The following is a 13,952-nucleotide window of genomic DNA, read 5'->3' as shown; positions in this document are numbered from 1 at the left end:
ACTAAGGGGTATCTGTGTGTATATGCATGTTCTACTATGTGTAGATGTGGCGGCTAAGACCAATCCCTGCTGTCTGGAGTATGTATTCCTATCAGAGGTTTAGCTGAAAAACACAAGTTTGTCCATTTCTTTTTTAAATATGCCATGCAAGGTCTTTAGGTTTGCATTTTTAAAATGTGTGAAGCTGCCTTCAATTGTCTGCAAAGCTTCCCAAACCAGTCAGTCTGCCTAGGTCTTCGCATTTGCAAACTAAAGTAAAATATGTATCTTCAGTTTCAGAAGGCACATTCACACTTTAATGGGAAGAAAGAAATGTGCTGTTCAAGCATTACGGCAACACAGATATAGCCCTTGGGGCAAATTGCACTGGCCCTGCCTTCAATGTACCCTGCACCGCAAACCTGCTCCACCCCCCAGTTGCGGAAGAAAGTCTCCAAGGGGCTTCTGTGCTTGGCTGAACATGTATAGCCTGATATACGTCCCAAGGTCCTTGAACGCATTAGGTTTCCCCTGTCTAGGCACAATGCCTTTACAGGGTATGGAGACATTTCATTCAGTATTAAGATGAGCGCAATATAAAGCTAAGCTAAATTTTGTTTCTGACTTTTTAAACTATTATATGCTGTCCTCTTTTTTCCTAACATGCTGTGAGATCCAATTGGCTGGGCAGAGGGCTTAATCCTGCACTCTCTTCCATATGTTCAACGAACATTATTTTGAAGGTAAGAATGGAAATGACCTGACATTTTTTATACAAAAGAGACCTTCTAAAGCCACGTGAAAACCATTTGCAGTTCCTTGACTGAAAACATGCCGTGTCTACTGATACTTTAATTCTGTCAAATCTTTAGGGAGCACCAAGGTTGAATTGGAGAAATTAACTGGTTTAATTACAGACAGTACAGAAATAGTAAAGAAAATAAGTCAGCAACACTTACTCTCAACAGCGTGAACTGCAAAAATGAGCAGGGTTAAGAAAAGAAAGAGAGAAACATTCAGAGCTCCATACTGAAAAGCAAGGATGTAAAAACAAAGGCAATACTTGACATTAGTTTTGCTTTGAAGCAGCACTGGCTACTCTGCCAACAAAACTCTGGGCTTGGAGCAATTTGTGAAGGGGCACAAAGCAGCACTGAATTGCGCATGTGAACCTTCACATATACCTATGGCCTGAGGACTAAAAAGGAACACTGTGTTGCTTCCTAAAGATACAGCATTGGCTGCCCATTCAGATGCTGCAGGGCACCAACTACAAGCCCACAGAGGAAACCAGGATGCTATATGATGATCTGAATGCATGTGTTTATACAGCCCTCCCAAGGCTAAGCTGTCCCTGCTCTAGGTATTTTAGGGGCCGCGGTAATAATGGCCTTGTGGAACACAGAAGTCTATATTGCTCAGTCTTGTAAGCAAAGATTAGAGGATGGGAAACATTATGAATTGGCACTGATCACTAGTTTCAAACAAATCTCAACCAATCTCCATTTTTTGCCCGGCCAATGTTTCTGTGCACAGTGAAACAGTTTGCACTCACAAAGGCCCTTCACAAGCAATACAATTAGCAAGTTGGATCTTGACACTTACAGCACAGGAATTCTACCAAGGAATTATTTTGCCTCTGGCCAACTGCCTCTCAACTGTGAAAGAAAAATGGGCATGACTTTAGCTGTCCTAGTATCACATATTTGGGAGAAATCTCAAGTCCTTCGCCACATACACCACTGAGCAGCCAGAATAAGTGATGCAAATCATCCACATCAGAATTTGGTTAAACCTCCCTAACAACTCATATTTCTTCCATGACTGATTTTGTCAGCTAGTAATGCAAGGAAACAGTAATAAGCAAAGGATCAACTATTTGGGGTGATGAGACTGTGAGCCAGGGAGCTGAGCACCATGCACAACCTCTGTACCCTAATCACTGGAAAACACCTATACTGTACATCTTCTCTCTACAGCCACAAGGGTTAATGCACATGGCTACAGTCCTTCACAAACTTAAGCTACAGAAGTTCCATCTGATATAAGTGATATTTAACAGCCTAATAATGGACCAGAATTATGACATCCATTATCCTTAACAGATGGTGGAGATGCTGAAAAGCAAAGATCAGCACCATGAACTACAACTGAGGTCATGCGGATTGCTAGACTCCGAAACCTATTCCCTTCAGAAGGGAGCTCATGCAACTGAAACAGGTAGAACAAGGTTTATGCAGGGAAGTGACGAGCTTGGACCAGTGTAATCATGTTTAAACTGAATAAATTATTACAGGAAAAATTAAAAAGACAGCGCACAGAAAAGAAACAGAATGCTTTGGCCCATAATTCTTTATACCTTCATATTTTCCCAACTTAAAAAAGATAAAAGATTAATAGTTTTTTAAATAACAGTTGGTTGACCTATGTAGTTCGGCTGATAAAATATTAGCTGTAGAGCAATGCTCATATTCTGAAAAGAAGAGTCCAAACCCTAAGAAGCTACAATTAAAAATTAACTAAACAAATCAGTATTATCAATAAGTGGTGGTTGCTCTCAACTGTTCCAGCAGGATCTAAAGCAGAGATAATATACGTTACTGTAATAGCAGCAGCCTCTCAACATTAGATACTCTTATTTATTTCAAGCTTCCTCTAGTACAGTCTATGGTTTAAGGGGAACATGAAGGCAAGAGTACAGTGGTTTAATATCAATATTTCTTATTGTATCCCATGTTATGCTGTTCTGGACTAGACTACTCTAGCTGGATGGTTTGTAAAAGAAACACAATCATGTTGATCTTTAACTACTGGCAAGATATCTAAAACAAGATTCCAGAAACAGATGAGAATTTCAGCACTGACTTCCTTTTAGCAGCAAAGACTTTTCGAATCAGATGTATAAGAACTCATCAGTAATAAAGTGCCATTTGTGAAACTTTTGGTAAAAGACTAAGATGTCAAGACAGAAAAGGAGAAGGAGAAATTCCCTGACAAAGTTCCCATTTGAGAGGAGAGGCAGGAACAGAAAATAATAAAGCTCATCTTCCTTTGATTAAGTGTTAGAGCAGAAAACATTCAACAAGTTAACAGAAGCAATAAGGAGTTATATTCTATAGCAGAGGTGGGGAACCATTTTGGCCCAGAGGGCCAGTGCCTCATTTGTCACCACCACCCCTCTGGCCAACTCTGACAAGTAGGTGGGCCTACCATTATTTGTCAGACAATTTACAGTTGGGTTGTCCTACCCACCTGTCAAAGTTTATTGCGCAGCATTTCACAGGTGTCTGAAAGTCAAAGGGTTGTTGGGCAATTGGAAAGTGCAGTGCAATAGGCTTTGCTAGCCCGCGCTCAGCACTTGGCAAGTACCTGACAACTAGTTAGCAGTTGGACCTTTGGAAAGCACTGCATAAAGTGCTTTGCAAACCCTGTGAGTGCTTCCCAAGTGCCAATCACAGGGCTGGCAAAGATGCTTCCTGCAGGGATCGGCTGCACAATTGAGTTCTCTCTGGAAACTCAGTTGTGCAGCTGATCCAGCCACATTTCTACCTGCCCACACCTGAGATCACATAACGCAGGTGGGTAGGAAAACAGTTTTACAGTCAAAAATTGGGACCCATGCCAGGCCAAAGGTTCCCCACACTCCACTGTTCTATAGCACTGTCACACAGAAACTTTGGCAGGAACCATTTCTATGGTTCCAGGAGTGAAAACCAGAAATGGAGAATATTCAGTACAAAATTGAAGAGGAAACCTTCAGACGGTGATTGCAGACAGTATATTCACTATCACATACATGCATTATGTGCATTCTGAATTTTGAAAAGCTGTAGATGCCAAAGTACTTTTTTCCTGAATTGTGTTAGTCGATCTAGTCCAACATTTGTATCAAAATCTTAATATACTGGAAGTGCACATTCAAGCCGAATTTCCACTCGTCTTGTATGGCAATGGAATAAGCTCAGCATGCTCACAGAACTATGCTACAGCCTGCCATAAAATGTATGCTTTAAAATTTTGATGCATCAAACTACTGCATGCAATTTCAACCTTGGTCTTAAAGTATCCTATTTATTTGTTTTGAAATATAATGTGTGCTGTGCATGGTAAGTATACCTGTGCTTATTTTTTGTTTAATTTTGTAAGCCACTCCGAGCGGCGTGGCTCCGAGGATAACAATATTTTAAATTTCATTACTTAAAACATTTATGTTGTCAAATAACCCTGTATGTAAGGAAGCAGATTATTAACAGGATTTGAACTGCTTTGAAATGCTAGTCTTACCACTGCCAGGACAGAAGTGGCTATTGATAAAAACCCATTTATAGAAGAAAGGCACTGCCTCAAAGGATCTAATGTTACAACTTTTTTCCCTCATGTGAATAGAAACATCACAGTTTTCCAACATACTTCTCAGAACATCCCTTCAGAAAGTTCCTCCTTAACAGTATATTCTATATACCTACTTTAGTGCATGAGTTACAATTATTTCCTGACATTTAGTAAAAAGGGAACATTACAAAAAACCCACTCAGAAGAATGCAAACTACTTTACCATGAACATGGGATTGCTGAAAGCTTTTTCCTGGTGCAAAGTGAAAATTGCCAGCTACCTGTAAAAGACAGCTACATTTTAGTAAACTGCCCTGCTCTCCATAGAAGATTGTAACAACTTTTAAAAGTGAAGCTGTAAAACTTAAAAAGGAATGTGAAGGTGAAGTGTCTAACCTACATACTGTATTTCAATACACTTTCACCCAAACTAGATCCAAGCAGGAGTTGCTAATGTCCAAAGCACAGCAATGTACAAATCTTATTGCCTTTCTCTGCAAATTGAAAACAGCCAGTCTTTATGATGAGAATTACTATATCAACATACAGTTTATATTTTTAAGTCAAGAGACACCAAATTGAGAAAGATACAAAAATGATATCCAAGGCTTTGAACCCCTCCTCCAAACTGCAAATGCAGATTGCTTGCTACACTGACCACTGAAGAGATAAGAATACTCAACTTGAACAGACACAGCCCCAACTATGCATCACCACATACTCTGGACTCATGGAAGCCTTTGGGGGAAAAACAGCACCTCTCATCAGAAGTAGCTCCCTTTCCCCATTCCAGACTTACTGCTTTTGGACTTCACATACATTTCCTTCATGGAAGTAAATCAGCTCACATGTTCATAAACTAATCAGGTCCTCTGGATTGGAAGAAATGTTTTTATGGCACCATCTCAATCTTTGCCAAAGATATGTAATATTAAGTAAAAACAAAACAAAACCCCAAACCCACAAAATCCAGCAGTCTGCAAGTGGTGAACCACATTTTTGAATCTTTCCCTCCATCAAAACCACACTATTTGAAAGTAGATTAGCACAGAAGAAAGCAAACAGGGCTAGATCCATCCCCCCTCATATGATGAATAAAACTGGTCTGAATACTATCACAAATCAAAGAAAAGATTCTAGCCTGGTCACCCTATTGTATATGTTGGGTGGTCCTCACCCTTTTATATTCAGAAATGAAGTGCCCTTCACCCAGAAGTCTGAAGTGGTACAAGCTATCATTTAGCGATACAACCTAGTATTTAGTAGTCTACATATGTAAATTTGGTCCGAAAAAGTCACTTCCTGCTACAGAGGTGTTAGTTACAGGAGAGAAGCTAGTGCCAAATGCTGAAGGAATAAGCAGTTTCATTAGGAACTATCTAACTTATAAGGAATCTGGAAGAGAGCTTAGAGGGAGACACTGGCATTCCTCTTTGTAAGATTAAACAAAGTACAGTAAAGATTTAAGCTGCCAAAAACTTGTGGTAGACCAAAGCGTATAAAAGCATACTCCACATGCAACCCGTATTCTCCATGGGGTTAAATAAAGAGTTTACGTTCTGGCTCTAAAACTGTCGGTGAACTTTTGCTAATCACTATATTAATTTCTATTCTACGTGGTATCTATCTTGTATGTTGCTCAACAGTAATATGCATGCCTGCAAAAATCTAGAGACTGACACTCAAACTATGGCAACACCAGAGTGCAGATCCCATTTTCTAGTTTCCCTTGCTTCTTGGTCACTCGTGTCACTGGGATTTCAATATACCTTTTGGAGTAAGGTGATAAAAATTGACTCACTTACTTTGTTGACTTCTAAGAAGCCATATACTTTGCAGCCCTCATTTTTCTGCTCTTGCATTTTCTGGCTAAATCCTTCTCTCTTGCATTGTTCTATTGTGTCTGGATTCTTGAAAGCCCAGCCACGCCGCCTATATGCTTCTCTCACATCGTCACAAGTATTACAGCATCTGTGAAAAAGAATAAGCATGTAAATCAGCAAAAATGGTCACCTATGAAGCACATAGTAAGAAAATGGGGTTCTGCATAAAAGTCTATACTTCCATCTGAAATGGACTAAGCTGTGTAAACCCTGCCAGTTGCTTCCTGTGTGCTTCATGGAGCTTCAGAAAACTCACAGCTGGGAGAGGGCGAAGGTTGCTGAGCAAGAAATAGCCACCAGCAGGGACACAAAAAGATGTGCCCTATAGGTCTTCCCATAAGTAAATAATGTGGAAAAAATGTATCTCCCTATCTCAGATGCAGCATGCTGAGCTGTTCCCAGATTACTAGCACATGGATGACAGACAAGTGGTAACCTCTTCATCATTCTATGGCAACCTGCAGGACCTTTCTAATCGGTGAAACAGGCAACTCGAACCATTGCAGAGCTATGTACACAGAATAATAATAACAAATCACCATCATCACCATCTTATGATGATTTTGTATTTATTTTAATTTTTTACCCACCCTTCAACCTAAAATCCCAGGACAGGTTACAACAATTTAAAATAATTATCTGAAAGACAGAAGGTTAATGAAATCCACGCATTGCCTATTTATCCTCTCTTCCAATTAACTATGAGGAAACCTGACCTCCAGAGTAAGCAGAATAGGCGAGCACATGGTGTTTGACTAAAAGCATTCTGGAACCCACTCCTTCCTAGAAGGTTTAGGAAATGCTATGGTTATGCAGCTCCCTTCCAACTTCATCTCTTTGCCTCTAGGTAATAGTGAGGGAATTAAGGCATACCTGATGTCCTCAGATTCTGCCCCGTAACAACTTTCACATCGATCAGGGTCTAAAGAGTTTGGATCAAATAGTATCTCCTCTTCTTTTCCCAACTCTGAAACAAAGACAGACAAGGTCCTTGTACTAGCAACCCCCAGATTTCCAGCATGGAACTATCAATCTAAAGCACACCCAACCATTGTTAACAGTGGTGCACCTCCATGAGAAGCAGCAAATGTCTGGCCCTACAGTAGACAAGTGTGTGAGCTTGTCACTTTAGCTGCCTTTAAATCAGATGCCACAGTGTTAGCATCTTGTCTGCTATACTGTTCCCACACGGGGGAAGCAGTGTATTCTACCATGTCTTTCTGCCTCTGGAGTCACATGCTTGCCATCTTTATCCAAGCGCTGCTTGTAGAGGTTGTGTTCAACGTCTAGCTGTTGCTCTCCAGCTACGTCCATTGCATCAATGCTCAAATCTGAAAAACAACAATGGACAGGCGAAGGCAGATTTCTTGAGACATCAGATGATTCAGTTACTTCATGATAAAACAGGGGTGCGGATCTGGCTCTGGGAGAAAAGCCACATCCTTCTCTCCCCCACTTCCAGGAGCCAAGGGCAACAGGTGCGGGGGGACACCCACCTGCCATTCACCTGTCAAACCACATGGTTTGAAATTATACCATGCAGGTAAAAGCACAACAGGCACTGCTAATCAGCAGCACCTGGAAAGCACTGTTCACAGGGCTTTACTGACACTGTCAATCAGCTGATTGTCAGTGCCTGCAAACCTCCTTTCAGTTCAGCCACATCTTTCCTTGCACCACACCTGATACCATAAGCGATGGCAAGTGGGCACTGCTTGGCCAAAATGGCCTTGCAGGCCAAATGAGGAGGCCAGGTAAGCCTAATCAGGCCTGTGGGCCAAAGTCCCCCACCACTGTGAGATACCCACTGAGCTATCAAATATCAAAATGGTACAAAATACAAAGGTTTTCTGAGAGGACCTTTCTAAGGATTAGGCCGATTCACTGAAGAGGATTTGATGAGAGGACTTAGTGTTCAAAAACAGCAATGTAGACCCCTTATATCCACATTAGCTGGGCATAGGGAAGGATTAATAATTCACTAGAGCAGGCTTCCTCAACCTCGGCCCTCCAGATGTTTTGAGACTACAATTCCTATCACCCCTGACCACTGGTCCTGCTAGCTAGGGATCATGGGAGTTGTAGGCCAAAAACATTTGGAGGGCCGAGTCTGAGGAAGCCTGCACTAGAGGAACAGAAAATGGCATTCTGTGTAAGGGACCAGGTTGAACCCCTGGTCTCTCACTCATTTTCTCTGTAAAGACGTTTATGACCAACTCCAATGAAGTTCATGTAAGTTATATAATGTGCTATGAGATGCCAAGCCATACCATATTGTCATGGTTTCATATAATTAAAAGCCAAGTGTTAAAGAAGATACTCACAAGCACATGGCATATGTGGAAAGGAAACATCTATGTTTATCCGTAGTTTGTCTCCCCTTGATTTGTCAACATATAATTCTGGGTGAATCTAAAAATGAAGAAAATGAAAAGTCACCTAATTGCAAAAAAATAAAAATTAAAAATAAATCAGTTTTATTCTCATCTGTCCAGATTTGTAAATGTTTGTTTATAAGCATTCCACATTCAGAGAAGTAAAAAGGGAGGGAAATTTCCAGGAACGTTAAGAGAAACAGTGTCAGAGGTCGACATGAATAAGAATTAGAATAACTAGGCTAACAGAATTATAGACTTTAGTTTAAGGCACAATCATGACCAAATCCCAGAACAAGGGATAAATCTCTGTCTTGCTCCTCTTTCTGAAACTGTATGTAGCAAAGAAAGAGAAAATCCCCTTGAGGCACAACAATCATTGGTAGGACATTTTCAGAGCAGAAAAAAGAATAACAGTATTGATTTCCTCCTTCGATTAAGGAAGTGTGAAAGAGGCCTAGATGGAGGATCTTAAATGAGGAAGCAAGTAAAAGATTATGTGTCTAGGGACAGAATAGCATTTTACAATCCCAATTGCATTAATCTATGAAAACAACACCAAAGGTTTGACACTAAGCATGCAGGCTGAGAAAGGAGATTTTCTAAATCTATTTTATCCCATTACAGAATAAAAGACTATTCAAAAATAGTCAGGAAACCTAAGCTAAAGCATGAATGAAAATTCTGGTTGATTTTTACATAAACTGTACACTAAAGCTGTGGCTAGTATTTGACTATTATTCTACCCTGTCCTCAAGTAATTCAAGGAGACGTCTAATGAAGTAACTGCACAAGTAAAGCAACTTTCATTCATGCAATGAAACTTCTCCATCTCTTCCTTCAATCTGCTTGAGGTTCTTCCAACCCTCTGGAGCAGATGCCACGGGTGCAGGGGGAGGAGGGGAAGGTGAACTTCCATTGCGTGAATGGAAGCTGCTCTGTTTACCCAATGACTTTGCTGGATTCCCCTTTATCTTCCCAACCATTCTGTGAGGTAAGTAAGTTTGGCTCAAAGATGGTGGCTGGCCCATCAATGACTTGACTTGGTAGAAAGCAGCTTCCTATGTTCTGAATAACTCCATGAGCATCATGGCTGGATCGCTTCAGCCTTAGTCTAGCACACTATCCACAATTATCAAAATCTCTAGCATAAAAAAACAAAGACAAAGCAAAATCTGTATTTGGGAGTGTGTGCACAGGGGATGAGAAAAACAGACTTATTTACCTCCTTTGTGAGATAGTACTGGAGCTCCGAGAAGAACAGTAAGAGCATGACAAGTCCACTGACTACTGTTACTACAGAGAGAGAAAAAGGAAAACACAAGTAACATATTGTCATATCTTGCAACTTCTACTACACATGATCTTATCAATATTTTAGGGAACATAGGAAGCTGACTTATACCAAGTCACACTATTGGTTCCTCTAGCTTGATATTGTCTTTACTGAATGACAGTGGCTCTCCTGGGTTCCAAATGGGTCTTTTCCTGGAGATAGCAGGAACTGATCTGATATCTTCTAAATAATGAACTCATGAAGATCAACAGTCAGATAAGCTTTCTCAAAAATCTGATGCCCATCACCTCTAATCTTTCCATGAAACACACAGCAAACAAGAGAGCTCTGCATGTGTTCTTTTGCAGGTACACTCTCAGTACATTTAGTTTGATTGCAAGGCTCAACAGACCTGGTCAGCACCCCCACATGAATTGTTCAGCATGCTGAAAAATATCCCTGAACCCTTTGCAAAATGCTGCACTCTTCTCCAGCCCAGAAAGGTGGGGAGGAAGACGCAGCCGAGATACTTTTCAGACAGCTATATTTAGCTGTTGATAGATCATGATGCTGAAAACCAGATATCACCCAGCCTTAACAGATATGTACTTGAGTGGCCTAAGTTAGATTAAGTGATCACTTTCTACTTTAGTGGTCATTACGTCTTCAATCCACCCACTAAAAATCTCTTCTCTTTATGTATTTGTAAAAGTATTTGTATACTGCCCTCTCATAAAATATCAGGGCAGTGTACAATAATATGAATACAATAAAACAAAAACCATTAAGAACAGAATGAAGCATCTTGGTAGAATCAGTTTTAATTCTTTTCCTGCTTAACTACTTCCAAGGAACTGGAATTACTCCATAGTAAAAAATAGTAGGAAGAAAATCCTACTTCCTTGTTTCCTGTGTTCAGTAAAAGAGGTGTGCTCTCAAAACAAGCACCAATTAGAATACAACACTTGGCAAATAAGACCCAAGGTTCTCTCCAGAAATAATCTACTGTGCAGTAGAAAGCCGCTAGAAAGCACAGCAAGCAGGTTGTTGGCTTAGGCATTGTTTCCTGGAACAAGCTGATTACATACTAAACGGGGTGGATTTTTTAAAAAATACACAGTAAGTATTTTGTCCTTTGGTTGGAAGTTGCGGCTTCACTATTGTTATTGTTCTTATTTATTCAATTTGTATACTGCCCTTAGTCTGAAGATCCCAGGGTGGTTTACAACAACAAAAATGAATAAGAACACAAAATAAATAATAAAACAAAAGCAAAAGCAAACCAATAACACCCCTAACACATTTAAAGGGACATAGAATGTTAATTAGCCCAAGGCCTGTTTAAAGAGAAATGTTTTCACTTGGTGTTTAAAGATATGGAGTGAAGGTGCCAGGCAAGGGTTCCAGTTCTATTACTATTAGAAGATGGGTGCTAATCCAACAGTTTAAGTCAAAGGCATACTAGGTCTTATGAGTTATTTACCCTCATCTATAGGGGATTACCGTATTTTTCGCTCTATAGGGCGCACTGGCCTATAGGGCGCACCTAGTGTTTTTTTTTGGGGGGGGGAAATAAAGAAAAAAATTCATATTCCCCCCCAGCCCCCAGAACAGGCTGCTATCCGAAAGCCTTGGGAGCCCGGCAGGAGTTCCCGCTGGGCTCCCAAGGCTTGTGGATAGCTTCCTGAAGCCTGGAGCGCACCGATCCCTCTTGCTCTCCAGGCTTCAGCAAAAGCCTGCATTCGCTCCATAGGACGCACACACATTTCCCCTTCATTTTTGGAGGGGAAAAAGTGTGTCCTATAGAGCGAAAAATACAGTAACTTTCTATAAAGGAAGATACATGCAATAGGCTTTTCTGAATAGTCTAGCACAGAGGTTTTCAACCTTTTCAAGTCCACGGCTCCCTTGACCCAACTACATCCTTTCTGTAGCACCCCTGTGGGACTTAGGATCCCAGTTATGTCAACTTTTGCCTGCAGAGCCAGCAGCCCCTCAGCCCTTTTTGAACACCCGCCTTTCTGGAGTGTTCCCTCAGCCTCTTCTCCTCTCCTCTCCAGAGGCACAATTTGCCTGGGGAGCTTGAAGCCAGGGCTGCTGCAACAAACAGCTGTGTAAGCCTTGGGGAGGCAAAGACGTGAGAGGGCATCAGAGGAGGGAGGGAAGGAAAGAAGGGCAGAGGCCAGTGTTGCCTGCAACACCCCTGACCACCATTCAAGGCAACCCACGGTACCATGGCACACTGGCTGAAAACCCCTGGTATAGCCATATGAACACGCAAAGAAATACTACAAAAAAGTGTTGTATAAAGCTTCCCATGTGCTTATTTATAAATATAAACTATGCTGGTTCAGTGTTGGTATCTACCAGGAAAATAGCAAAAATAGATGGAAAATCCAGTCTTGCAGGGAAATCCTATGCATATTTACTCAGAAGTTAGCCCCATACTGTCCAGTGGAGTTTAGAGAGTAATCCAACTCCTCAATCTGCAGTGTTGAATAGGGGTGTGAATAGGGCCAACTGTCCCTCTACCCAGCCTGCCTGACTCTATCTGTGACTCCACCTCAAATGGCAAATGGATGTTATTGGAGGTAGTAGCCATGGGAAAACCCATGAAACAGCATTCAAGGGCTGAGACTAGGCTGGCAAAAGACCCACTGGATTCTGAGCTAGCCTTGCTGCCACAAGAGATAGTACAGTGCTACCTCAGGTTACATATGCTTCAGGTTACAGACTCTGCTAACCCAGAAATAGTACCTCAGGTTAAGAACTTTGCTTCAGGATGAGAACAGAAATTGTGCTCCGGCAGTGCAAGGCCCCATTAGCTAAAGTGGTGCTTCAGGTTAAGAACAGTTTCAGCTTAAGAACGGACCTCCAGAACAAATTAAGTTCTTAACCCGAGGTACCATTGTACAGCAAAGGGGCTTCCCCAGCACAAGCTGTGGCCTGTGGTAGCAATGGTAGCTATACTGCTCCATCAAGACTTGCTAGGGGTTTGATTTACCCTCTTACTCCTTTCCCTGTAGGTGTTTACAGAACTAAGGTTTTAGTAATAAGAGAAAGTGAGGTAGGGGGAGAGCATAGTGGGCTAGCAGAGAAGCAAAGGATATCTCTGCTTGGTTTTTATGCTGGCTGAGCAGAAAGGGAAGATGGTTCCCTTAAGCTCTTTTCTTCCTCTGCCAGCACACTTGATAGATTTCTAACTAGTTGCTAAGAGACTAGTCTCTTGCATCATCATAATGGGCACACAAAAATGGGAGAGTCCCATCCTCTGCAGCCAGCATGGAAATATTGGAGACTCTTAGCAAGCCAGGCTAGCAAAATACATCTGCTGGAGAGTAAGTTTACTAAACTGAAGGAGTGTTACCCAAGACATTTCCTGATTAAATACTAAAATCTCTTTAAACCAGTCGCTGTCTTGAGTTGACTAAGGGCATCTCTTGAGAATTAGTCCTCTTCCCACTCTTGCCTGATCATGAAGAGGCTCTGCACAACAGCAAAACCGACCACACACCTGCTATGCCGCTCGAAGCAGTATAGTATAGAAGGACGCCGCTTCCTATAAGTTTTGCATCTCTTCCAGAGCTGGTTCATTCGCACCCACATGCCCAGCCTTCTTGATGCTGCTGCCGCTGCCATCGAGGAGACTTACACGTGCGAATAAACCAGCACGGATTAAAAACACCGCAGACAGAAGGGCCACATCTCAAACACGAGAGGCTTTCCGAAAGGAAAGCTCAGCTGCAAGTCGCTAAAGTGATGAAACGTCACGTGAGAACCAAGCCCGTCACCTGAACACGCGAACACGCGACTGCACGTAACAGACTCGCACACGGGACACGCAAATGAAAGCAGCACATCGCGAGTGAAGTCGCGTCTGAATCCCGCGAGCCGCAAGACCGCTCCCGCCGCAAGGAAGGCGCTCCTCGCCAGAGCACAATTTAGGCCGGCCCCCGCAAACGACGCCTCTCACCGAGCGCCCCGCCGCAGGTCTTAACCCGAAAATCCTCCAGCGTCTTGGGAAACGCATCGAACCGCTTCAGCCTCCCGAGCGACTCCATGACGGGCACTCCCACCCGGCCCTCCCCGTGACCCGGAAAAACAACC

At 42.0% G+C, this 13,952-nt stretch overlaps 1 protein-coding gene across 4 annotated transcripts in view; it reads right to left on the bottom strand.

Annotated features, from left to right (window-relative positions):
- ERGIC3 (ERGIC and golgi 3) overlaps positions 1–13,952 on the bottom strand; it is a 19,198-nt gene extending 5,246 nt beyond the window's left edge. Inside the window, exons 1-8 of one of the 4 annotated variants that reach the window (XM_083617741.1) lie at positions 13,819–13,946; positions 9,795–9,865; positions 8,519–8,606; positions 7,406–7,525; positions 7,068–7,161; positions 6,117–6,282; positions 4,535–4,592; positions 939–953 (exon numbers count right to left, since the gene is read on the bottom strand). In XM_083617741.1, the coding sequence (XP_083473867.1) occupies positions 939–953; positions 4,535–4,592; positions 6,117–6,282; positions 7,068–7,161; positions 7,406–7,525; positions 8,519–8,606; positions 9,795–9,865; positions 13,819–13,906 (700 nt within the window). In that variant the 5' untranslated portion in view covers positions 13,907–13,946. Of the gene's footprint in view, positions 1–938; positions 954–4,534; positions 4,593–6,116; positions 6,283–7,067; positions 7,162–7,405; positions 7,526–8,518; positions 8,607–9,794; positions 9,866–13,818 lie in introns of all 4 variants that reach the window. The other 3 variants (XM_083617743.1, XM_083617742.1, XM_083617744.1) reach the window with 3 other exon arrangements.

This window comes from Podarcis filfolensis, assembly GCF_964270895.1.
Source record: "Podarcis filfolensis genome assembly, chromosome: 6".
Classification (NCBI taxonomy): Eukaryota; Metazoa; Chordata; class Lepidosauria; order Squamata; family Lacertidae; genus Podarcis; species Podarcis filfolensis.
The sequence above is the reverse complement of the archived record's forward strand: the minus strand, read 5'-3'. Positions and strand labels throughout refer to the sequence as shown.